General features: G+C 37.8%; 1 protein-coding gene across 3 annotated transcripts; it reads right to left on the reverse strand.

Moving 5' to 3' along the window:
• Positions 1-741: 741 nt before the first annotated feature.
• On the reverse strand, positions 742-27,515 carry LOC111338211 (MAM and LDL-receptor class A domain-containing protein 1). 3 transcript variants are annotated; one of them, XM_088743345.1, is made up of 17 exons: positions 27,367-27,515; positions 11,659-11,796; positions 10,845-11,092; positions 9,884-10,010; positions 9,053-9,202; positions 8,309-8,565; positions 8,009-8,123; positions 7,511-7,657; positions 7,053-7,291; positions 6,418-6,580; positions 6,036-6,164; positions 5,178-5,425; positions 4,575-4,710; positions 3,559-3,684; positions 2,592-2,923; positions 1,726-1,864; positions 742-1,604 (listed from the first exon to the last, which is right to left on the reverse strand). In XM_088743345.1, exons 1-16 carry the CDS (start codon positions 27,458-27,460, stop codon positions 1,766-1,768), a joined length of 2,748 nt encoding a protein of 915 aa, XP_088599471.1. In that variant the 5' UTR covers positions 27,461-27,515; the 3' UTR covers positions 742-1,604; positions 1,726-1,765. The 3 variants fall into 3 exon arrangements, with proteins under 3 accessions (XP_088599471.1, XP_088599470.1, XP_022800383.2); XM_088743344.1 differs by lacking the exon at positions 27,367-27,515 and adding an exon at positions 17,456-17,593; XM_022944648.2 differs by lacking the exon at positions 27,367-27,515 and adding an exon at positions 14,054-14,207.

A 27,515-nucleotide genomic window follows, 5' to 3' on the forward strand; every position in this document is an offset into this window, starting at 1 on the left:
AACGTTTTTATTAGATTTGTATATTTTTATTATTAAGATTTTCAAACCATTTTAACAATGAATTTTGTTTCTTGAATATTATACACGTAATTCAGTCTTCGGACTGCGAGGTGTTTCTTTTTAATAAAGATTTATCTATAAACGATTTATCTATCTATCTTTAAAACTTAAAGTACAACAAAAAAACTGGCTTACTTTAAAGACGTAATGCAAGGGGGTAAATGACTATGGACTAGCATTCTATTCAGGTTTAGTAGCAATACTTTTAGCCGCTTCATGGTCCAAAAATCTTAATTGTTGACTTGACCTTATCCAGCACTTACAATAAAGCATTTTCTGCTAGTGTGTAACTCTGTCCGGTGTACGTATGTTTTTACATGTACAGTCCGACTCAAACTCCAAACGTTTGCAGTATTTTGCTTTTTTGTTTAGTTGGTTCGCTGATGGCTCCTTTATACTCTCTTTAGAGTTTTACATTTTCAATCTAAAATGATTCACTTGAATTCCCTATTTCACCGAATTATTATGAACGTTCACTGCTGGCAATGTTGGCCGTCACTTGATGTAGGTCTGTTTAAATAAATCACGCACCTAAGGTTTTTTTTTCGAGTACGAAGATTCAGAACAAAGTTACTTTGAATTCTTATGAGATTGTCTTTTACGAGGTACCCAAGGATTTAATATTAAAGAAGTACATAGTTGAAATCTCACCCACTCAAATATAATGATGCAAACGATGCATTTTCTCACAAGCTACATTAAGTTCTTTAATGCACTCACTAAGTATCTATTTACAAAAGATTTTACCTATTTGTAACATACGTAAGCTCCCCAAAAGAGGGAGGGCGTGGCTCGATCTAAATGGTGCCCCTCTGTTCCTTGCCAAAGTGATACGAGTTAAATTGTACAGGAAATAGAAGGAGAGAAATAAAAAACATGCATGTAAAACTTCCTTAACCGATTTTGAAGGGCTCGGAAATAGAATATGATATGCATTTTTTGGGTACAACAGTACACGAGGAATGAAGAAAATGCTGAAAAGCGAGTAGTTCTCTTTAAAACACATCGAAGAGATCTTATCTGTAATTGACTCACTAGTATTCTTCTGATTTTGTGTTATCATTCTTTAAAAAAATGCATCCAGTCTCCTTTTTATTCCATGTCCTGTGTATACAAGTCTTCGAGAAATACAGAGTAATAAGTCATTGCATGACTGTTTGACATCTTTTTTGATGTGTCAATTGTTATAATCCTGTTGTGGGATGTAGATGTGTCCAAGAAACATTGAAACACTGTAACATTTGTAGTGAGTTATTTGGATTTTGAAGATATTCATGAAACATTGACTTGTTAGAGAATATCTGATACAAAGAATTGATTTCAGTTAACCAATGCAAAATAACATCTGTTATTTCACTGGATGTTTTTGTACCTAAAGATGATGATGGTGACGATAACAATATTAATTACGATGGGTGATGATGACGATCATAAGTGAACCGAACTAAGTTCGTTCTTCATCTATACATCAACTACTTTATAAAACATCGGGTTTCGTTTATGATTAAATGTCATTCTCACTTCCTTTGATAAACGACGATTTCCTGAAACGCAATAATAGAAAGAAGCTACATTAATCAAAAAAGAGATTCAAATTTAAAAATAATAAAAATCCTCAGAGTATACACTTTTCGTTCGAGTGATAAGATTGTCAGTTTTTGTTACCTCTAAACAATAGCAATGCACCACACTTCGGTTGACAGTTTTACTGTTTTCCTTGGGAGCAACGTCCTTCTGAGAATTGGATATCATCAACTGCGATGTCTCCAGTGTATGAGGAACCAACCGTTCCCACAATTGCTATCTGGTTTTGAGAAGAGACAAAAACGTTACGGCGCGGTTTTTCTGGCTTTAAGACCGATGTATAAAGTCGTCAAGGAACTTTCGGTCATACCTGGGAAAGAGAAAGGTGTTACTCCTCCCCTGTGGGGGAACTTTATGATCAGTCGTCGCCAACAAGGTATAAAAGGGACTATAGAAAATGGACTACAAATTAACTGCCAATGAGGGTGGGAAGGGGGGGAGGGGTGATTAGAATATTAAAGCCCTGGGAGTAAATTTTTACATGATAGAACCGGTTTTCTTCGACCTGGCCCCAACGCCTCCCCCATGCTCTTAAATCAAATTAACCTATGCAAAAGGGTGCTTTGATTCTCACTCAGCTCACCATAAATATAAATCATTCTAAGCAACATATGGCAATCTGCGGTCTTTCCTTGCACTTAGGTAGCAAGGAAAGCCGTAAAAATCTTGAACAAAAGCTCATCTTTCAAACCGGCAGTCTAAATCCCACAGGGATCAACGAACGCTTTTCATTCCACTAATTTATTCATGTTTTTCTCGTTGCCATGTTCCCACCAATAACGTAGCTCCATTGTCTTCCTTTAAAAGCACACACAACCCACAATTCCTGTATTCGCCCCGACGAAGGGCTAACGCTCGAAACGTCAGCTTTTGTAATCGTTACGGTGGCCAATTTACCATTTCAACTTAGTTGATATATCCAAATTATCACCAAAAATATGACTTACCCAATGAACGGTACCCTGTCGCACGGACCGTCGCACTTCCAGGTCAACATTAGCTTGCCTCCAGTGATCCTTTGGCACAGTATTCTTTCTATTGGCGATCCACTCTCTATGTTCTCTCAAATTAAAATCCTTTGCACTCGGCTTTTGATCATCCTTTACTTGCTTGACAATCCGCATGATTTCCAGCGAACCTATAGCCGAACCGTGCATGTGGTACCAGAAACTCATACAGAAAGATCGACCGTCAAGTTTGACAAGAAGCATCGCTTTGTCGCCTTTTTTCCTGGGACTGGATGTTTCAATATACATGTACTTTCCATCTCCCTTTTTGCCTGCAAATTAAAGTATTTCAGAGTTAAGTATGAAAAAAAGTGTAAGTGTTTGACTTGCTAATAACTGTTGTCCATAGAAAAGAAATTTCAATGAGTAGCAGGTAGGATTGTAATTCATAATTTGGCGTAAAAAGATGATCTCTGGTTACATAATCTTTCTTCAGAATGTAGAGCTATCTAACACAAAATCTTTATGCTCTTCAGAAAACTTTTTTGTGTGGAGAATGCCCTTTTGCCAAAAAATGAGATAGAAATACTTGACTGTAATATCCTATATGGAGACCTTACAAAGGCTTCAAACAGAGTCATTATGTTTCAAAAACGTTCCTAAAGCTATCCTAGCTAAGGGATATATAGAGGCTGAGGGTGTAGATGACGACTTAGTTTCGAATACTTAGAACCGAGCAGGACGTGGCAAATAGGAGAAAGAGCCTACGGTTCAAGAAAGTTATACCCCATATGGTTTTACCTCATTCAAAAGCGCGCGTACGCGTGTGTGATGTTGAAGAGAACTGGTTAATATTAGGGCGATGAGTCGATAGTTATGATGAAGATAACGGAAAAAATAAACAAAGGAATATAGTTATTTTTTATCATACTCATAAATAGGGAGGTAATCTTGTGATGTAGTTTACCTGGTGTATGATCACGAGATGGGCCGGTCTGGGAAGATGGAGTTCTACCACTGTGGCTCGTCCAATCAAACTTGTCATCCTTCATATTTATCCATTTGCAGGAACCATCCTCGAAATCACAATTTCCTTTACGAGAAAAGAACAAAAAAACTAAGCAATTGTCGACTGTATTCGGCTTTCTATACTAAAATTGGCTCCATATCGATGCTAGGAAGGTAAAGGTAACGAATCCCCAACATAGTCTCTGCGATTGATCTGTCATAAGTACTTCCAAAATAAATGACTGTGACTCATTTGTTTCACTCTGACAAAAGCAAACATTCAAACTAGTCTGATTTTGTGCGATTTACTGATTGCGACGCTAAAACTCTTTCCCTTGGAAAAATTTTTTCAACTAAAATCTTCATGTAACACGAAAAGAGACATCAACTTATATTTGTTTTGCGTTTCGGCCTTAAAATGAATTATTACACGACTCGGGCAGTCAGAGGGCCAATAACTAAAATCAAGCAATCAAAATGCTCTATTGCCGGTCAATATTCTCTCCGTATTGGACCGGGCACTGTCCCGAATGGTCCCGAATGATACCGCACTTGTGTCCCTGTGAACTTCAGTCGTATAATAAATCTCTTATTAACCAAGCTTGCTCGGGACCGTACTGGAAGAATATCGGCTCTCGGTCTTTTTTTGTACGGACCTCGCTGCGCTCGGTCCGTTCTGTTAAGACCTCGGGCAGATATTCTCCCAGTACGGCCCTCGCGCTTGGTTAATAAGATATATCTATTTGCGAGTAGAACACCAATAGCTTTACAATGCAATTGTACAGTTATGACTGTTGGTGAAACGGCTCTTGCTGGACTTCTTTTAGTCTGTCTATAATCGATTGATGACATACTTAACCAGTTTAGTCAGTACCACTCTTAGATAGTAAAGGACGAAATTTCCAAGATTTAATACTAAGCGCAGCCTAAGTGAATTTACGGTGCAGGAACAGCATATAGCTCCGGAACACTCACCTTCTTTTGGGTTTGCTCCCCCGTCTTTCAGAGTAGAGCTAATTTCCACGTGGCATTCCTCAAGCTCACCGACACTAACCTCGTCAAGTGAAATGTCGCCAAGATACGAATCGCCCCGAACACCCACAAACGACACCTAAAAATGAGTTGCAGTCATTTAAGAATAGCCTTTGTTATCAGGACTGCGTGACTTGATCAGATCTCCCATAACTGTACGTACTTAGGTCGATGTCTTAGTCTCGAAGATATTTTAAGTCTCTAGGATGTTTTCCACGCGTTTAGTATCTAGTGTAGAGCACGCAGTTTCTTCAGCTTTTTTTTTCTCACTACTCTTCATTTGCCTGTTTGTTTGCTTATTTGTTTTTGTATCTGGTTAATTTTTATCATCCTTTTTCCAATTCCGATTTTTTTTTTATCGCGCCACTATGAAATGAACAGTGAACGTCTATCATGTCCGAATGTTATCCAGAGACGCGGTTCTAACAAAAAAACAAACAGTTAATTAGGTTGCGAGACTGTTTTCTACTCCAGCCTTGAAGGTGCCCCACAATAAAGTGATTCTTATGTTAGCTTCGAATCACTTAGCATCCTCTGTTAAATTACCGTGTAATGTTCCCCACTGAAATTTTGTGAGGCAAAGTGCCAATAGTCTTCCTGTTCTCCTGTAATTGACCAGACGACCTTAGTTGAATTATCTTTAAGGTTTCGCTGCTCCAGCCGCAGCTGATTGATGTCTTTACCATACATATGGTAGTGGAAATGCAGGCACACTGGAGAAAAAAACTCTTGACTTTCCAGACGGATCCTTTGCCCTTTAAGCAGATTCGAGGCTTCCATGTGGACGTAGTATCCTAAGTAGGAGAGGTATATATTAAGTGAGCCTTTCTGCTTTTAAATTAGTCACAGAAGGTACTAGACCCTTTCACTCTCAAGATCAATTTATCAATTCTCCGAACTGTCTGACGTGCAGTTTGTATAATGTGAGTTCAGAGAATATGGTCTTTACAAAATACGCCTTTTGATATGATATCCCTTTCTTCTCATTACCTATCTGCTTCAAAATATATAGATATGTCAGGAGAGTCACTTCAGAGATTGAAAGAGTTAAAAGGATTGGCATAGATTACCTGCAGTATATACTGGGATCGTGCTTCAAATCGAGGGCAAAGTTCTTTTTAGAAAAGAATTATTTGATGGTGCTCTATTCATGATTAAAAAGTCAGACACTGATAAAGAAATTGGAAGAGCCGAGTTAAGGACTTCAAGACCAAAATAAAGGAGCTTTCTATTTGGACCGTTGTTTCTCTATTGGTTTAGATGAAATTTCCCCGAAAGCATACTACTGCTTCAATTAGAACTCAGTTGTGAGGATCAACTCTTGACTTGTTATCAATAGGTCAAAATGCAATTTCCTCAGTTTTCTTGTGTGTAAATGACGAATGCGCAACATTTTTTTTTTACCATTTCCGTCGCTATCGTAATGAGGCCCGGTTCCTTCTGAGGGGGTGTCACTATTAGCAAGATGCCATTCTCCGTCATCGTCAAACACATTAGTCCAGTCACAGAAATTGTTGTTGAACGTACAAGTACCTGTGGTAAACACATAAAAGAAAACATGGACCACTGAAACGAGGTACATTCTCTTACAATGTTAATGAATAAAGATGCTAAGCAGGAAAAGCAAAATATCATTAAAGTTGCCATGATTGGCTGAAAAATTGGTACCTGGTTTCTTGACCAATTACTTTAGTACTGAGCGCATTGATGTAAGACCAAAGTAGTCCCAGATTACTTTCGACACTCGATTCAAAACTATTCTTAGATAAATGCAACTGGTTCTTACTGAAAGGTGGTGGTAGAGGAAGTATGTCTGGTGGAGTTGGTGTAGTAGCACGCGGCCGTGCAGTGTTAGTTAAGGCCTGTCTAGGACAGCCTCCTGGGGTAAACTGGAGCTCATCAATCGCAATATCACCTCGCCATCCAACCACAGTCGCCTCTATTTCTACCTGCGTAAACAGAAAAAATGGATGTAAATGTTGGGCTTGAGGCTTGATGGCATCTTCTTTCTTGTGCAGTGCTAAAGAAAATGAGTGGACAGATAAGGATATGAACAGATTCTGGACAAATAATGGATGAGGTCCAAGCTTTGGAATTTTCTGGTCATCGATGGATAATCTCCCCAAGATGTCTGTGTTAAGGTTAACCTCACTCCAATATCTTGAGCTAAAGCAAGATGTTTTCCGAAAACACACAGATTGACTTTGTCGATGAAAAAGGAGAAATGGTATTTCTTGAGCAAAAATACGCCGTGCGGACGTTTAAAACTGAAAATGATTTTGGCCGCCGAGTCTACATCTTGAAGGCAACACTGAATTTTTCACTTTCTTTTCTCGTTTTTCTTGCCTTTGGTCATTTAAGATTGGGCTGAATTTTATAACATTTGGAGGACGACAAAATACATTTCATCTCAACACTTACCTGGTATTTCGGTATTTTACAATCAAGGTCAACTTGGCCATTCAGCCATTGGTCTCCATGGTTACCAGCTTTCTTCCATATAAGGAATCCTCGCCTGTAAATCGACAAAGACCCGACGTCTTCCCCGTGCATGTGGTATTTGAAGCGCATACATTGTTGGCCTTCTATCATGTCACTGACCAGTACGGCTTTATCACCGTTCATCTGAGGCTCAGAAGCTTCAATATAAGCGTATTTCCCTAGGAAATACATACATGACCTTCAGAATGAGTAAAACAAAATCAAAGGAGTGTACAAACTATTTCAAAGTATGTACTAAATAAGTTTCAGCAGAATACACTCTTTAACCTTGTTCTTATCACCCTTTGGAGTATTAGATGTTGCTAAAAATTGAGGTTAAGATACTTGCGATCATGGAAGAACAGATAGTTGTCTATTAGTGATTTTCTGCTGCTTACCATTCCCCGAAGCATCAGCCATAGGCCCGGTTAATCCACCACTTGATTTTCTACTGCTAGTCTCGCCACTTCCAATGCTCCAAGAAAAAGATGATTTCATGGATTGCCTCCAGTTGCAAAATTTTCCTTGGTCAAAATCACAGTTTGCTGAAGTGCGGAAAGAAGACTGATCAAAACCCAATATAATCACTTATTTAAAGATGGCGGGAAAAGCATATCGTGGTAAAAATATTTATGAGGTTCACAGGCATTAAAAGTCTAGATAGAGATAGAGAACGTAGGCAGTTTTCCCAAGGAGCCTCGGGAAGCCCAAGCAAAATTAAATTATCTGCCCACTAATCTGTACGGAAAACGGATGTATTGACTGAGTGACAGTTGCTCCCCTATTTGAAACTGATTGGTTTAAAGAGTGGCACTAGTTTCACGGACCAATCAAAGAGCGAGTTAAAGAAAAACTGATATATTCCAGCGCTGCTATTGCTCTGTTACGAGAATTACCTTTCGCGGCGTCCTCGGGAGTGCTGATCAGAGGACAACACGTTCCATTTGCTATAAGGAGGTCATCTAAGCCCACTAATGATGTTGTTTGGTGAAGACGGGCCTCAAATACAAGCTGTGTAAGACAAATTAGAATAGCATTTTGATAAATAAATATATCTTAACATTTTTGCCTGACAGCTCATAGGTTGTACTTTAGGCCTGACTCATTTCTGCTTTATGGATTTTTTATGCGTCAGTTTGAGGGGAACCAGAAAGACGAAAGGTGTGTCCCATCAATCAGAATGAATTTCTTATCACCTTAAAACAGGTGGTTTCTTCTGCTTTTATTTCAACCACGGCCCGTGTCCAGTCGTCCGTTTTCTTTCCAAGCCCAGATTCAAACCAAACACGATCCTCTCCTTGGTCTTTGCCAGCCAACAATCTGAGTTCGCTTTTTTGGAAGTTATTGGTGAAGTAAAACAGCTCGACACACTTTGTGCCACATACTTCTGGAGACACCATTCGATATTTAGATGGTTTTCCTTGTGATTTCATTGCGTAAACATATTTGCCCCCTGTTAAAAAATTTGAGGTAATAAAGCGCTTCAGTGGTAAATGATATTCTTCCACAAATAGTCAGCCGTTCTCCAACGGAAAGTTGAAAAACAAAATGTTGTCTTTCATTTTCATCGTCATTGTCTAGCAAAGGCAAAGCAGACAACTAAAAGCGAAAAGTTTCTTTCAGGCATGCGTTAAAACCACGATTAAGAATGAAACTGCGTGAAAAGGCAAAAAGAAATTGAGATCAGCCTAGAAACAGAGCAGTTACGACGTAACCGTCATTATTTTAGAGATGAACAAGGCAATCTTTTCAGTTTGAACGACAAAATTCACATTATCATGCTCCATTTCTCGTTTCAAACGGTGAAACAGCAGAGGTCTCTTCTTAATCTGTAAGTCGCCTCTCTCCCCGAGTGAGTTAGCGAGCGGAGGAGGTGGCTGAAATTCAGGCTACTTAATATGCGAGTCAGTTACGAATTCTTCCATATCTTCGCGTCATACCTAGATTATTTCCATGATCTAGTCTGCCAACAGCTGAATCCTTTTTGCTCTGACCTCGTCCTCGGTAAGAACTCAGCATCCATGGACTTGTATCACTATTAGTCAAGTCGTTTGCCCAATCACACAATCCCATGTTAAAGGAGCATTTTCCTTGAGGTAGAAAAAGGTTGTTATGATCAATTTAAATTAAACGCTATCTTTGAAATATACCCATATCTGTTCATTAAAAATGCCGAACTGGACTTCTGGTGATCCAAAAAAAAGAAACGCAATATTAATTTTTAATTTTGTCTGCGACCAGAAAACAAGACTCTGCTCAGTTGACACATAGGACGAACGTAGATGTTAACGCTTTGAGGAATAATTAAATTTCCTTTCCTTTTCTTGTTTGATCTTGTTATCTATTTGTTTTGTTTGCTTGTTTGCTATACGTCTATTCCCTAAAGGTTCGGCGTCTTCAAAGAAACGTTACCTACATCAAAACGCAACAGCAAAGCTATAACTGTGGATGAATGCAAGTCGGGAAATTGAGTTGCTAAACTTTTCCCGTTTCCCATTTTAAAAACATTATTTAGTTAACAGGAGAGGCAGATAACAGTGAAATTATGCAAATCCATGAGCCAACTAGAAATTGTCTTAACAAGGTAGCTTGGTCACCGTAAAGAGTTTCAAAGCTGACGTTTCGAGCGTTAGCCCTTGGTCAGAGCGAAATATGTCTTAACAACTTTGAAAAGCGAAAAATGTTCAGCTCCTTGGTAGGAGAGGCACTGATCAAATACCGGATTCTAAGTGGCCCAAAGACTTCTCGTTGACAGTGTCTCAATATTTTACCTCCTGATTCAGTCGAGTTTACTTCAAATGCCAAATTTTCACCGCGACAAGAGCCCTTTGTAAAATAGATGTCATCAATACCAATGTCGCTGGTGTAACTTTTTCCAACGACGGCCTCAATTATCACCTGAGAATAATTAGCAAGAGGGTTATTTATGTGCAACCTTTCCATGGTTATCTTATTATTCTACTTTTAATCACTCTTCTCTTGTGAAGAGTGTTTGAATCAGTTTTGGAAACTGAAGAAATGAAACTTTTGGAGACCTATTTCATGATTTTAACTATTCGTGATCAAAACGTGACATTTAATTTCTTCAGGAATATTTATGGCTGCTTGAGTTCGCAAAGGTAGAGCAAAAAGCGAAAAATTTAAGGCCGAATACTTTATTCCAAAGTAAAAAACATGGGCGGGAAGTTGTCCACACGCTGTGAAGGGTATACGCGGGATCATTTCTCGAAGGAAGGGAACCAGAACTCTCTCTCAGTGTTAATTTTACATATATGTGTGATTGCAAATAGAGATAAAATAACAATCCAATCATGAAAGAAAATACAAAAAAAAAAATAATAAAAATACAACATTCCAACCATGTAGTACAAACTTTAGGTTTGAGATCGTTGATCAATAGTTAGGAATGAAACAATGATCGATGTGAGTCTGCGCTTACTTTTTTCAGGTCCAATTCTGCTGTGAATATTATAATAGGTAGACGCGAAAGTCTTAGCAGATGTGAGTAACTGATCATAGAGCGCAATATTAGGGAAGTTCAATAAACCTGGTAAAGTTCACATAGGAGTCAAATTAATTTAAGATGTAAATAAAATGTAATTTTTTTTGTCTAATGCTACAGTTTCCTACACCCATAAAAACTGAAACACATTACTTCTGCTTTATATACTTCGTCATTGTAAACGTTTCTCAAAGAAAGTCGGAACAAAATTTGATTTTCTAACGACTTACATAGAAGTTTTTTCCATACAAAGTTGCATTGTCAGAGTGCCAATCTGCACCGCGCTGTTGTCCATCCTTGGACCACATATTCAGTTCCATACCGTGGAGAACATGATAAATGTTCAATTGTCCTATAGAACTTCCAATCATGCTGTATGAGAAGTGAAGACAAAGTACGCCACTAAAAGGACCGTGAATGAGCCGGGCACGGTCCCCCATCTTCCGGGGAGACGACGACTCGATGTATGCGTAGTGACCTGTCATGATATGAAGAAGAAAAAAAAAGGACTCAAGCACTAACTCAGGTTCTCTTACATTAATTTTTTTTTTTTATGTAAAATCGAGCCAAAGGCAGTTATCAACTAAGGCCTCGAAAGAAATTTTTATGTCTATCAACTCGGGAACACTATTTTTTGGAGGGCAGGAACTTTAACAAATTCTTGAGGCCTGAAAAAATAAGGATTGCTTTACCGAAGAGAAAATAATTTCAGCATAGAATTTGGTGAAGTAAACCCATCTTCGAATTTTTTTCAGACATCATTTTAACCATCTTCATCACTCACTGTGTAAAAAGTTTGAGCCAGCTACAATGTATTTCAGCTTTCAGGACTGGTCAACTAACCATCTGTTGACCTTCTAACCAAGAGCTGGGTGACGACTTTTGAGCGATAAAACAGAGAAGATTCTAAGAAAACTTTGATGTAACTTCGACATGCATCCCTGGTCCGAAAATTTCTTACATGGAGCTTATGACTATTTTATTTCAAGTGTTTCGTATTTATGCATCATACACCCGTATAGTTTAATATAGAACTATGTTTACCGTTGTTTCCAGTATGATCTCTTTTCGGCCCAGTTCCCGCGCTTGGAGTGGTGCCTTTTTGTAGCTGCCAGTTGAAGAAGTTACGGCCTTGAACTGGGCGCCATTTGCAGAATGACTCGGAATCAAAGTTACAGTTTCCTAAAGCAATATCAAAGGGAAATTTAGATCACGTGTTCCTAACCTCCAACAACGAAAAATGATTGATGGGATTATGGTGAATATTCTCCGATATTTTACAGAAGGAGCCCAGCCTGTCTGATCTCGATCTCTCGAGGTTCAAAATACAAACTAGCAAGAGGACAGTAGATTACTTTTGGCATTTCTTCCTGCCTTGTGGGACAAAATTAAAACTCATGTTTGGATTCTGACAAAACTTGAATCTTAACTGATTTAACAAGAATACAGTAAAGAGTACGGGTCAAACTTAAGGGAAATTTTTCGAGTTAGCCCTGAACTTCGCTACAAACCTCAAGCGAAAATTGCGTGCATTGCAAGCTTTCTCTTTATTATTTGCTATAAATACTTTTTGTGTTAATCGGTTGAAGTGTTCCTGGTCATGGCAGTTAAACTGAATTATTATAGGTGTAGAACTTAGGGTACGCCGTACTGCCGTTGCACGAAGTCTCTGAAAATTGATTCAAGGTCACAACCAAGCTATGCAAATAAGATTGTTATAGGACAATCGAAATACAGTGACAACGTACATATACAGCCGATTTGATAAGTCGGAAAGAACAGTACTTCCTTAAAAGATTTTCGAGTTGCGTATCGCGAATTAAATTAACTTAACAACACGACTTCTTCACAATAATAATTCAAATACTTTTTATGTCTAAATTTGAGAGTAACTTAACGTTTTTTAACAGATCAGATAAGAAGCAACACATTAATTATCGTTTGGCTGTCGATAGCAGTCGGAATCCTTGTGTAATATCAATAGGATTTTGAAATCAACACTCTTGAAATTGATGGATTTCAGGAGAAGCAATCTTTTGTTCCATGATGGAGTATCCGTGAAAAATGTTGCTTACATTCACAACAGGAGGAAAAAGGAAAATTACATTCAAATCTAGAAATGTATACCTTGCTGGGATCAGCGAGGAATTTTTCGAATAATGTCCTTAATCATTTTTTAATCACGCCAAAATACAACATTTGGGCAGGAACCCTTTTTTTTTCCGATGGACAGAATCTGTTTTAGCGTTAAATCAGAGCAATCTCTTAACCAAATCCGCTAAGTCGCAAACTTTCAGCCGTTTTGTCATTAATAACAGCCGACCAGAACATGATTAAATAAGTATGGATAACGGTATGGAACGAGGTGACAGCAGTAAAGATTTTTTTTCTCCAGCATCGGTAGAATGAGAAGAATCGGGAAATTGAGGAATCCATCAGTGAAATAAAACTTTTGGTGGCGGTAACTGTTTAAAAGCTGCGTGGCTCCAAGAAAACTATTAAACTAGTGAAAATTTTTTACATCATTCTCTCTTGATAAAGATGGGTGTTTACTAAATTAAAGACGTGATCATTTACTTTGCTCTTAAGCGAACGTCTGCGAACCATATGACCCATATGCTTGAACTTAGTGCAGCATATCAATTATGAGGCACATGTTGAATGCTCTTATTGAGTGAAAAACAAAGAAACCAGCAAATAAAGAGGTGTTATTACGTAATAAAGACAGGTAAAGACAGTCTTGCTGCAGGTGCTGCTTTTACTAAAGAGAAACTAAAGCGGAATGCGTTATTACGTAATAAAGACAGGCAAAGACAGTCTTGCTGCAGGTGCTACTTTTACAAAAGAGAAACTAATAAAAGCTGAATGTTACAAGAGTTGTTCAAAGTTGTCTCTCGAACACTGCGAGAATAACGGAACGAAAGGGAAACGAAAAGGAAGGAATAGACATCTGGAGGCCGTATCTTCGTTTTTTGGCTTCCTCCATCAGGTCTTAGACTTCTTCGCTGCAGTCAGTTAGAATAATCTCCCCGAAAAAAATTTCAAGCTCTTCACTTTTAAGAAATTCTACAACACACTAACACCGATAAAACCGTTTTTAGAAACTGAGATTTCCTTCCATTCATCAGAATTTTCAAGGGAGTTCTTTTTATTTTTGTCTGTAACTAGCTACATCGTATTAGTGAACGACTCATTTACGTATTCTTCAGATTTTCAAACAATCGACTTTTAAACTGATTAAATGGCAGGGATAAATTTCTACGAATTGGTTTTTTTAGAAGAAGACTTACTTTTATTCCTTCTTTTTTAATTGGCAACAACTTCATGTGTTAATTAGTTTGAAAACTGGTTTCACCACTCAAACGAATTACTTAAATTGGTTTTTTTGTTCGACACAGGGAATAATTTAGGGAAGGAATTAAGACTGTACGTAACAAACCTTCGAAGTTAGTGTCCAACAATTTCTTGGGAGCACAAAAGGCACTTGGTAGAAGAGCTACTGAACACAAGCATATCGCCAAATGAAAAAAGGTAAAACTTCTCATTGTCGTTTGGTAAATGCTTCACTCTTCAGACCTCGGCTATCAACTCGAGATGGCGATAAAATAAGCATCGCGAACTGTCTGGTGTCTTAAATCCATATGGGGCTGTTCGAAATCTGAGAGCGACAGTTTGAAGGGTATTGCCTTTCTAATGCAGTTGAGCAATGCTGTTGAAAGACACTTGATATGCCAGTGTGAGTCTAATTTGATTCAAATTAAAGACGTTTTCCTCATTGCGATAACACAATAGAATACTGAGTGACTATATATAAAAACTTGATAAAACTACACTGATATGTATTTTGCATCATATGAGAATCATTTCCGTAAAATTTCTACTGCAAAGGAAATCCTTGAATGAAAAAAGTCTATGAAAAAAGAAATAACATAATTGTTTGTCCGGGGTTGACCTTCGCATTCTCAGAAAACTTGTAGAAACTTAACACCAAATTGCTTTTTTTCCTGTAAGTTCTTGACTCGAATCCATATGGTGTTGGAATTTAAAAAACGTTCTGAAAGTTCTGGGTTACTACTTCTCTGGCAGCAGGAGATGATATATGGACAAAGTTCAGCACGTGTAGCTCTTAGGAAAAACGCAAGCCAAGTATTTTTTATTTTTTAAATAATTTTTGTACAATACATGAGGAATCAAGCGTTACCTGTTCTTTCTCTGTCAAATCCTTAACTTGTGAATAACAAACGAGTTTACTTGGCAGAAAAGCCGTTTGTTAATTGATAGAACACACTAAAAAGATGCACTTGTATAACATAACTTCAACGTAGAGTGCGATCAGAATTAGATCAGATTTCGGTAATTCATTTGTGTGTTTGCTGTGATTAGTGGAAAAGTCGTTCCTCGACGCAATTGTAATCTGTAAGACAGATATTGTAGAGGAACGTCACTACAAGGATAAGGATAACTCAAATAAAGCTTCAAAAAGGAAGAACCGCACATGGTCTTAATCGCCACTATTTTTTCCCTGCAGTGAGCGGATAGAATATAATGATTCCAATTAAGGTATACCACAGAGACTCAATATAAATTCAACTGCATGCATTACCTTAAAGCTACTTGAATGTACACTAGTCCAAATTAGCTTCTAAATGTTCCTTTCATCGGGGCTCGAAGAATTGGTCCAAATTTTGGCAATTTTTTTTTTCAAGCATATGTTACTTCGATCGCTTTTCAGGCTGTTCATAACAAAAAAAAATGTGGTGCTAAGTGTTTAAGTCGTCAAGTTATGCTCGTCGAAATTGACGGATTCAACTTTTCATATCATCCACTCAAATTATGTAAAGGTTAAACAATTGGGTATTCATCTTAAAAAGTAAAAGGGCGATTACGATAAGTCTTTTGTACTTATAGAGCTGGGAAAAATACGAATGCGTCAATGCTGGCTAAGCTTTACCATGACATTGAAGGCTACAAGATCTGCGGGACGTTTACGAATTTGAAATATACTGAACCTTTGCCAAAATATATCTTATGTGATTTCTTCAGAGCATTCCTCGATCACTCTACCAAATATTTTAGACAAAAGGTTTTATAGGAATCCTTATTCTACTTTACTAGCTGTGCGACTTAATTTTCATCAAATAACACTCATTTGTGAAATCTTTTAGTGGCTTTTAATCTATCCCCTTAGCGTCGATTTGCAAATTTGTTTGATTCACCGCATATGTTTTTTGTTGTTTGACGGGTCTGTTTTGCTTTAGGCCAAAAGGTGAAGCATGATTAGCCTTAAGCACATCTTTTTGCACGCGCAATTCATTACACTGAGCATTTGTTCTTATTTAACTCATAAGTTAGTTCGATTGCAGGTGGGAAGATTGCTCCAGGCTAAATGGCGAAAAAATGGCCCTTTTAACGAGTCTGCATGAAATTGTTGCAGTTGGAGAAAGGTGCACGATTGTCAAGGTAAAAACGTGACTGAATTAAGTTACGAGGAGTGCGTTTGGCCTCAGGACCCAGCAGCAATACTTCACATATTCCCTTTGTTCTGAAATCATGAAAGCAACTGATGCTGACCTAAGAAAGGTCTCAGACCTGTAATTGGTGATTGGACTAGTACTGCGAAAAATCTCAAAACGATGATGGCTATAGTTATGAAATAGCAATATACTGAAACAAACAACAGATGATACTTTTCCACTAATTCTTGACCATTGTTTAAAGTTGCCAGAAGAATCTTGAAAGCAACGGGAGTATTTCGGGAAATATCTACCGTTGTTTTGTTTGTCTACTTCTTTTTTTTTTAAGTTAATCGAAGAACGGTAGAATGTTACATTCATAAATAGTCAACATCTTATGCTGTCTTAGCGCTTAACTATGCAAAGTACTTATGCGACTTGGAGAATTATCACTATTTATTTTAACTTTCCGTGGACATCTTCAGTTACAAGTGTTGACAAACAAGTCAATCCAAATAAGTAAACAACAACAGGAGTTTTTTCGATTGCTTGTAGCGAGGACTGCTGCATCGCTTTGGTAATTACGACATAGGAAGTACTTTTCCTTTCCTTGTGTTGCAACCTCAATAGAAATTATGTTACCGAATATGGAATAATATAATCTGCTTTCCAACTATGCAAAATAAGGAAGTATTTCGCTTATTTTGAAATTAAACTGGAATTGTTTCTCCGGAACAAAAACTTTCAATCTAAATCAATTTTAATCACGAACTGATTGGTTGAAGAAAAAGTCTCTCCACCTTTTGCGGCATCATCACCGACCAAAACAAATGAAAATACGGAAAAAGAACAGTGGAAAGGCAAAGAAAACAATCTTTAGTTGTATAAGCGAAACCGCAACAGGAATAAAATCTATCATCACCAGCATCACCAGTACTTTTGGTTGATATGTGTTGAGTGCTTGTTACTAAATTACACGGAGAAAATATCCATTATATTTACTTGAGCAGCCCTTTTTTTGTTTTTTGTTTTTTGTTTGTTTGTTTGTTTTTTTTTTGCGATAAGCAGGCTAATTGACTCATGTTATCAATTCATTGAATTTCTCGTTATTCGTCTGTCAGGTGTATGAGGTGACTTCTTTTTTGTAAACCTTGCAATAAAAGGCATAGCTAGTACGTTACAGCGGTGTATCACAAATACTGACGGGTACGTTCTTGCTGGCGCACATCCCTAATTACAACCAAGTTGGAGATGGCACTGACGACGAAACATTTTAAATCTGCCGCATTCCTCCAACATTTGAACACCCGAATTAAGAAAGATTAGGTGTGGCTCGACACTGTTAATAGGACTTAGGGAAGCATCTCAATTGAAACGGAAGAACTTACCTTCTGTCTCATTAAAAGAAACCAGACATATTCCTTGGCTGATAAGAGCCGAAAATGAAATCGCGAAACAGAGATTAAATATTCTGTCACGCATTTTCATGAGCTAAGAGGTTTGCAGATCTTGATGAGACAAAGAAGTGAACCTGTCTGTTCTAATGAAATCAATTGTAACGATTTATATTTATAGGAAAATGCATTGTTTACGGTATTCAAAGCATTAAAAACAATGTTGGCTCTAAACTGATACTGGTGTGAAGGTTATTTGAAGGAAGACCTTAGCTGAAAGACACACTATATGGAACCACTTTGCTATCAGTCGAGTCTGATGATATTTTCACCAGCTATGTAGGAGTTTGAAATGGGAGATACTCTGCTGCTAAATGCCCTGATGATGAGATGCGCTTTTGTGTGGCTCATCAAGCCTTCAAACTTAGAAAAAGATTTGTTAAGTTAGAAAAAAACCGAGGAAAGAAAAAAAGCTATCGCGTGATTACTGAAAAAAAATTTGATCGCGAATTGTAAATGACGAATTAACAAGGCTGGATATTTGAAGGTATATAAACCTTTTTTAAATGAGGAATGTTGATTAGCTGCTTCGTCTAAATTTATCTTGAATATCTCGAAAATTTGGAAACGTTTTATGGAAATCTCATTATATTTCAAACAATTAATATCGTTTAAAAGAAAAGTGACCGCCCCTCACAAATGATCTATTATTGTCTACATTCTTCTCTTCTTTAGACGTTGTCTATGTTTTTTTCATCATGACAGAATTAAATTGTATTGCTTCTTCTGAGAACCCATAAGGCTTAAACTGAGAAAGCATTGCTAGCGTATTGCATTGGCTTAGAGATTCTTAATAATCATGAAGATAATGCGAAGCCAATTTTCTTTATCCACATGCTTTGTGTTGTTTTGTGCCCGTAGATACCCACTGAGTTGATAGATACTAATACTAATATGATGCTTATTCAAACCTTTTGCAGAGAACTGAATTACAGGTTTGTTACAATGAGATGTTGTTAAGGTTGAGAACAGGCGTCGGCATTTTCTCAGGCGCCTCTGGCAGCCGCTTCAGTCCATATCGATCTCACCTTCCCAGCCATCCCACCACAGGGGAAGACATCCATCACACAGTAATCTCGTGTGTGGGAAATTAACGTCTCCTACCCCAACTCTGCAGGAGACGGGACCTCTATTTATTCGTCCCTATCCGAGAAGACTAGAATATCTAACCATTTCTTGATGTTGTTATAGAAAGGTAGCAAATTCTTCTCAATTATTTTAAGACCTTGAGTGTTGGTCCGGCCGGGGCTCGAACCCTCGACCTCCCGCACAACAGTCCAGCGCACTATCCATTGAGCTAACTGGGCGGCGGTAAATTGATAAATGTAAATTGGCCACCGTAGTAAATATTTCAAAAACTAATCGCTGTTGTGGTGGTGAAGAGATAAAAATTGGAGATATCGTAAATCTGGGCGCCCTGTGGCTTTAGGCTGCTCATATTCTTTTTCTTACTGTCACGAAAAGTGGCGGCAATTTAGAGAATGAAAAGTAAGCATAGGTTTTACCTTGGAGCGAACTAACTTCTGTGATGAATAAAGTGCGTGAGTTTCTGAAAAAACTATAGTGCTGCGTCAGTGGGGGAGTATGGCAAGATAATTTGGTTTTATCAACTAGGTTGCTAATGTAAATTGGCCACCGAAAAACGTTTCGAGGTGGCTGGTGGGTAAGGAGAGATCGCTTCAAGAAGGAACTCATTAAAAAAAGTAACTAATTCTTTAATATTGTAGCTCCAAAAAGTTACATTGGAACAATCTCTAAATAGGAAACGCTTCTCGAATTCAAAGTAATTGTAGTCTAAATTATTAGTTAGTTCAGTTAAATCATGAATTCGGACAATGATTTTGTTGCTCTAAAAGAACTTAGCCAGATCGCATGATTTTTAGTCACACAACTGGAAAATTTCAACGTTCTGGCTTTCTTCCACAAGTCTTCAAACTTGTATTAGATAAACAAGTTTTAAAAGGTGGATTTGGTGTGCCGACAGGACTTCCTTGATTTGTGGTCACGATTAATTGGCCATGAAGACACACATATGGAATATATTTTCGCTCGTCTTGTTCATATCTGAAAAGCAGCACCATTTTACGTTGCAAGAGAATCAGACTGTGGAGGTATTTACACTGTGTGAGGACATTTCTTTAATGAGCTGGCAGCTCTACTTTCTGACAAATTTCTATTTAGGCAATTTAGGCAAGTAATAGAGCACATTAGATTGCCATGCCACCAAACTTGGAAACAATGCCAACTATTGAGAAAATCTGATGACTTATCCCACTGCAAAGTGGCAGTAAATTGTTCGTTATACTCTACAACCAAACAAATACAAAGCAAACAACCAAACAAATACAAAGCAAAACAGACGAAACAAACAGAAACAAAAATTGAAACGATATCAACAACAACAACGACAACAACATCGTCAACAAAGACAGACGGTTAGAGGGAAATTGAGGTCCCCCAGACTGATTGTGTAATAACAGAAGGATCGAGAATGAGAGAGAAGGGGAATTTCAGATGGCATTCGCTACTTCTGAGTCAAAGATGACCTTGACATTGTTCCGGACATGTACCATTGCGAAATCAAGGCCGCTGTATGGCAACTAAATGGAGAATAAACTACCTCCGTCATAGCGCACGACAGTCAATGGTTCTCCTACTGTTTTTAATCTCCTCTAAGCGTGTCTAAGCCTCAGCAGTGACACGCCGTTTATGCACTTGAAAAGTCAATTACAGGATTCTTGAGATTTCTTAAAACAAACAAGCAAAAACGAAGAAGAAAAAACGTTGAGCCAGGGTTAAATGGTCAAAATGCCTGACCTTATTTGATGAAATGAATTCAAGTGCATGGTGAGTACAGTGCAGCGATAGCGAGTGTTTAGCAAAACTGCGTTATAAACATCCTTGTCTTTAAATAGGATATTCATCTGAATGGTGATCTTTGCGATCAGTATCAGCAAGAGAATATAAACTTTTGGTATCAGAAAATCTTATAGATAACCAAACAACCCACTGAGAAAGATGTTTCGTCGTTCACTGTTTGTCTAAGACGACAGCCAAAAGCTCGCTAAGAATAAAAATACCCATCAACCTTCTACATGTTCGGAAATGATACATGATGTAAAAGTAATAGTAAGTTGATTTTTCGAGTATGAATCTTTCAGATTAAGGCGAACTGAAACATCCTCTTAGAAAAAATTTTCAATCCTTCGATCTTAACAAAATACTTTGGATGACTCACACATTCTCCCAGCCTTGTCTGTTATTCTTACAGCTTTGGTTCTTGTTTCTGTTTATTGTTTTGTTTTAATTACTTTTGCTGCTTGTTTTTTTTTTAATTGAAGATAAGAAGCGATTTTGGCTGTTATCGATATCGTCTCAAAGTCTATCCGGAAACTTTCCATCATGGAAGGCCATTCGTATTCTCATCACAATTTCGTCGACTTATAATTGGTGTTTGTCAAGATAAACGAGGATATCATTGAGCATAAACATTTTCAGTGTTAAAATGGAAAATATAAGCCACAAACCTCAGAATAGGCATTGATTTATGTTGACCACAAATCGTATTCGTTTCAGTAAGCACGTAAGTACAGACGATCCTATTTTAGCATCTTCTACGGGTGTCTGCCGTTATAAATGCTCGGACAGAGAGAACCATTACGGCGGCGGTGACGCCGACGAGAACTGAACGAAACTGAAGAGCGTGCGTCGTAAAAAGTTCTTCAGAATCACAGTCAGTGAAAGCCCCGACAGTAAACTATTTACCTTTCTATTTCAAATTAAAATGCGATTACGTGTTCTGCAGGGAATATCTAGCATTTTGAAGGGGTATAAACACATCTAGCTCATTATTAGAGAAATTTAAGGAGCAATGAAGGTTTATTTTTGGACCGAAGGTTTTCCAGACGTTGCCGATTTTCATCGCAGGCGCCCTAACAAAAAAATTTAGAGGTTAAGTCTGCTTGGAACCCTACTAGCTTGATCTTGGTTAAAAAGAGTTTCCCGTGAACTTGTAAACGAAAAAGTATATCTTTATTAGCATGTCATCTCTAACAATTCCTGTTTTTTTTCGGAAATTTTTTTTACTCCCGTTGGCAGCTTTGGCTGGCGAGATAGACTTGAATGGAAATCTTCTTAGCCTCATGATCCGGGAAATCTCACAGTGTGATGATTCCTACCACAAGAGCCACTTTTTCGGAGAATGAAGATATTGAATAAAAATTAAATGCTACTTCTCAATGACTGAATCATGATGAGCTTCTGGAAACGCGTTTTGAAAGGAAAGCGCTATCAAAGAAAATTTCCGAAAGTGCCGCAGGCAAAATGTTTCAAGTACCCAGACAGACTTTGTTAATATCATAATCATCCGATAGAGACCATCAGCATGCGATGGGAATTTCACTTTGCATCTGTTCCCGATAAAAAGATATAGTTTACACTTTCATGATGGTTCAATTTTTCTAAGTATTTTCAATGTATCCCGACTTGAATTCCAGAGTTTCATCAAGGCTTTGCTATTTCCTCCACCTTAAGAATTTAAGTTTTATTTTGCGTTGCTTTTTTTTTTGTGAATACAACTTGCGAAATCAACTCTTAGCAATGATCAAGCACGTGTCATACTCATGTCATACGCGTAAACATGTCATCACGCATATAATTCACGCTATTTGCCCGCACGCAAGGCCAGCAATTTGTTAGCCTAATCATAAAAAAATACTGGGTTACAGAAAGATAAGAGAAACCCTCGCCAGGTTGTGATGTCAACCAGAGCCGCAGGCAATATAGAGGTGGATTGACAAATTACTTGAAACTGTTGAGCGTTAGAAGATTATGATTAAAGAATAAAAAAATTGGGGTCAGATCGCATGTGGGACAAGGAGGAACCCTAGAATAAGGGGGAGGGGTTATGGAAATGCTTCCCTCCCCGAAATGAATCATGTATCTACTGCCTTGTATTATTTCAGTGTCAGACCTTTCCAGAATATCAGACTGCCAAGAGCAGATCGTATGTGTCCACCCGTCCGAAACTGCTTCTTAGAACAAATATACAACCTAGCCTCATAAAAGCATCACATAAGCTTCCGTAGAGAAATGTCTATTTTTCCTTGTGTGCAAATATTCGAGGCGCTCAAATGAAAACTGCACTGATGCACTTGTAGGGTTAATAAGTACATTCTGATCTCTCAGATATGCTATTCGTCTTGTTTTGATGAGTTATTTTGCGGAAAATTGATGACAGTAGTTTAAGGTGGTATCCCAACTCGCGAGTCTCACAATCATAACGAGAGAGTTGGCAAGCGTAAAGTACACTGATTGTTATGTAGTCTTGAAAAGAAAAAAGTAGTTTGTTTCCTTGATCCTGGACCTTACTAGCAGCATAGTCGTTTCATACAGCGTCGAGGTACTCCGATCAAAATACACTGGCGTACTTGTAGCGTAGATTCATGCATTAAATTAACTAATTAATAGATGCAGGAGACGGGACCTATGGTTTATTCGTCCTTATACGCGAAGATTAGAATGTCTATCAATTTCTTGATGTTATAGAAAGGTAGCACATTCTCCTCAGTTATTTTAAGACCCTGAGTGTTGGTCCGGCCGGGGCTCAAACCCTTTTTTTAATTTGTTTCCTTGATCCTGGACCTTACTAGCAGCATAGTCGTTTCATACAGCGCCGAGGTGCTCCGATCAAAATACACTGGCGTACTTGTAGCGTAGATTCATGCATTCTTAAACATTCCCAAATTTTATGCAATTGAACGCAAAGAGAAAAGTAGTTTCATAAGACTCTAAACTTTGTCTCGCACGGACAACAACGAAAACAAAGGAAACTAGGAAATAATGATTTACCAAAATTTTTATGTACAAAAGGAAAGAATCCGAAACTGTACATTAGAGCATTAAACAACATTTCTTTCAGAAAGGAGATGCATACATCAAGAAGATCAAGTATCATCTGATGATCTTCTGATCGACGAAATGCTCTCAGGTGAAGAGGTCTTGCAAACAAACAGACCCCAAAGCATTGTCAAAGTTATAAGTGTCATGGTCAAGAAAACTGAAGTTGTTCTTTTCAAATACTTTAATTCTCGTTTTCCATAACATAAAAGGGGGCTCGTCTGTCTTAATGGGATGTTTTAAAAATGCGTTTTAGTTGTAATAGACAAATAAACATGTCCAGATTTTTTGACTATGTTTTGCTTACACATCTGTGGGAGGCTACCTGTTTAATAAATTAATAAATTTTAATAAAATGTTAATGTCTTACTACTACGTAGCGTATGAAGGCTGTAGACAGATTTCCCCAAACTCTAGATAAAACAGGCCATTGCGGTTGAAAGAGAGTATTTGGTCAATATGACTGGGAGAATTTCATCTTTTTCAACTTCCATGAACATCCGGGCATGAACACCGTGCCATATGGATTGGATTTTGTCCTCGAGAACTGTCGTTTCACAATCTGGCGCCAATATGCTAAGAGGCTATTCCTTTTTGAAGAAAATATCATTTATCGATCTTTGTTAGACAAAGTAGTATGGATCATATTCATTGATTAGAAACATGCAGTCTTGATTCGATGTGCTATTTTTAGGCCCACAGACGTTTTGTTTCCCTAAGAACAAACAGAGTAAAGTAACAAACCGGTGAAGTAAAATGTCCGGTTGCTTCGACGATTGCATAGGATTTTTCCATAGCTGAGAAATTAACAAATAATGAACTTGCGAACTGTTTACTTCATATGACAACTTAAGCTCGCCAAGATGGGGAATGTTGTTAATCTGATAATAATATAAGATATTTCAAAATCAAATCGATTGGGTATTTACAAGCTTATTAAGCTTCGGATGGTTACCAGGCAATTTGTAAAAAAAGGTTCTTGTTTTTCACCTGGTTTGTCTATTAAGCCATCCCACTTAAAATTCCATTGGGCTCTGAATAAAAGAGAATCGATGGAGGAACCTCCCTGCGTTTTTAAGCATGTGGCGGACGTTCCTAAAGGAGTACGAGTAATATAAACTGTCACTCGGTTTGAACTGACTCATCGGAACATGAGTGTGCATATCAAAGTAAAATCCGTCACTTTGTATCACGAATAAAGTAACACTAACATCAACAACTGAAGAGTCTTCTACTAAGAATTACACGAATCCCAGCGGACCTTCACAATTTGCGCTCCGATGCTAGGAAATTGGTGGGTACATAAGTGACACACGTCCTACACACTGCCAGAATAATCAATGTCGAAGGCGTCATGGGATTACTTATAAGCTTGGTAGTCGAAAAAAAAAATTTTTGTTTGTCACGAGCGAGACGCAAAAAAAAAAAGAAATTTGACCTCCTTACGACGACAACGTACACGAGAGTTTGAAAATGTGCCATCATTCTTACACTAAATACTAACTACCTTTAATCATACACGATTTGAGTAGGCGAAAGAACTTGCCTGTTGGTCGTGATGTTAATAAGAAAACGGTAAAGAACCCAGTTGACCCGCTTGAGTAAAAGGAGTGTAATCTGTACAATACTTAAGGAAATATGAGCCATCAAACAGTGCGGAATGTTTTGTGACGATTCATTCACAAGCTTTGTTTTTGATGGAAGATTTTTAGTTTCTTTAACACTACCTAGGTAACCAAAGGAAATTTTATCATGATCCACAGTTCAGTGTTTCTGAATATTTAATATCGTATTTTTTTTTTCAGCACAATTTACAAAAGTGTAAGGAAAGGTCTAAGGGGCCGACCATTTAACTTTTGAGAGGGGGGTTGGGTGATTTCTGGTCATCAAGAAATTTTTTTCAAGCAATCTGCTGCGCAGGATATTTTTTTTCCGATTTTTTGGTACATTTTTTCTGTTACATTTGGGCTTGATGCAATTTTTTTCTTCTAACAAGCGCTTGCAGGAAATTGTTTTTCAAAATCACCCACCCCTTCCCCCCTCAAAAGTTAAATAGTCAGCCCCTAATATCGATATAGATTGTACGATAATTAAGTGATACTTTTTCCAAACACTTCTCTAACAGTTTTTAGAAAATCAAATTTTTGAATTGCTCGACTGAAGAGTACCGCTAGTGAGCGTCAGTCCAAAAACTTCAGTTAGAAAGGTATATACTGAGCGCAAGAAAGTTACTGTCCATCTAAAATTGCCACAGCTATGAAAATGTCTTTTGCTCTCGTCTCCTAATTAGAAGCTAAAAGAAGTGTGTGTTTGCTCGCCCTTCCTAAGAAGAGAACAGGATAATATGCTTATTTCCGGATTACCGTGACTGTTACGCCCTAGAATATTCTTCAGATGATTAATTCAATTAAGCCTTAATTACTTAACTGTCTGGATGATGAGACACTTTATACTCAAGTACCAAGTATCATGCTATGATATTTCCCACATCATTTTTGCCTAATGCAATAGTTGAACGTATTTCTTACATTCGACGAGAGAATATCGAAAGGGCCGGTCACCAGATAACATTTGCGCAAGGAATTACGCAAGAAATTGAAAAATAATTTAGTTCTGCGCAGCGACTAAAGAAACCGAGTTAAAAAATCTGACGAGGAACTGAGATTCCACATGAAGCCTTTTATACGTAGTTTATGTTCATCCTAAAATGCTCAGGTAGCATAGCTAGGTATAGGCAAAGAGATCATTGTCGCATCATTGTATTGCTAATCGTTCTTAGCCTAATTAAAAAATTTTCCCACCATAAGTTGAAAGATTTCCTGAGCTTGAATTTCGTCGGAATGACTAACGGGGTAAAACTACATGCATCTGGACGGTGCTCACACGAGTGACGGGGTTCACTCCCTGAAAGTTTGCAGCAAGCATTCCCAAAGACACGCTGACCGTTACATGTTTCCTCTGATCTCATACCCTGGAGATTATTGTTAAAAAACTCCTTGCTTTCAGTTGAAGAATGAGAACTGAATTCTTGACTTCATTCTAGTTTTGAATGTGAACGACCCCGGAAACTCGTAGATTTAAGCTACGAATATTTCCAAATGCCTTTTGTAACTAGATGACTTATGGCGTTCATTTCATTTCCTTTAAGAAAGCTATGTAAATGCAATCGATTTTTCTTTCCATCCAAGGACCAACCTTTGACCGCGGAAAAGCTAAAGCGTCAATTAATTCACTTCAGTTAAAAAGTTTTCAAGCCGATCTACGTTTAAATTTGATCTAAAAATCTTTACACGAGGACGTTACTGGAGCGAGTTTTTCTTTAGAATCTTACCGAAGAAGGCTTCGTATGGATAAGATCTGGGGGAGATTAGATAGAATTAAAGAAGTTGGGTGAGTTTTTATCAGTCGAAGTCTCCATTCGGAAGCACGCGCCAGAGAACGGCAAGCCGGGTTGAGTGAGAATTAGAGAAGAATATGATTGTGAAGATGTTTGTACATATAAAATACCCGAGGCTGACATGTCTTCCAGTCAAATCCCAAGGTACTTTGATCGAATGAATTAATACAAAATCTCCTTATTTTCATAAAAATTTTACCGTCTAATTCACGTCTTTTTTCATCGTTTTATATGTTATTGAAGCCTGTCTCTTTTTTTTTTCTCCCTTTTAGTGGTGACAATATGCACCATTTTTCAGCTTATTCAAACAGATCCCTTACATCAGTTGAAAGTACCATTTGGTAGCGACGCATGAGCGCATCTTGTACAACCCCCAAAAAATTGATAAGCTTTCTTCGGCGTTTTTTGTTCTCCATATCAATGCTTATTCGTGATTTAAAGTTTCTCTTCCGGGTTTCGTAAGATTTGTGACCGTACACTGCTTCGAAAAGTCCATGGTAAACTCCACTAAAATAATAATTCTAATACAAAAAATTTGAAGGGAACTCACCCGCTTTTCCAACCACGGTTTTACGTCGCTGAGGCAGTGCTGAATCCCAGAAAATGTGCATCATTATGATAAGGACACAAAACCCGTGCATCATGTGAATTTTCTTCCTAAGCTGAAGTAACCGACACAGTTCAGTTTCTTCTCATGTT

This window comes from Stylophora pistillata, chromosome 13 (assembly GCF_964205215.1).
Source record: "Stylophora pistillata chromosome 13, jaStyPist1.2, whole genome shotgun sequence".
Lineage (NCBI taxonomy): Eukaryota > Metazoa > Cnidaria > Anthozoa > Scleractinia > Pocilloporidae > Stylophora > Stylophora pistillata.

Excerpts from the sequence above, each read along its gene's own strand:
- LOC111338211 (XM_022944648.2), bottom strand. The coding sequence starts at position 14,159 with ATGAGAAGTTTTACCTTTTTTCATTTGGCGATATGCTTGTGTTCAGTA. Across the intron at positions 10,011-10,844 it reads TGTATGGAAAAAACTTCTAT|GTGATAATTGAGGCCGTCGT; the intron begins GTAAGTCGTTAG and ends AATTATTCTCAG. Across the intron at positions 8,566-9,052 it reads AGATCATGGAAATAATCTAG|GGGGCAAATATGTTTACGCA; the intron begins GTATGACGCGAA and ends ATTTTTTAACAG.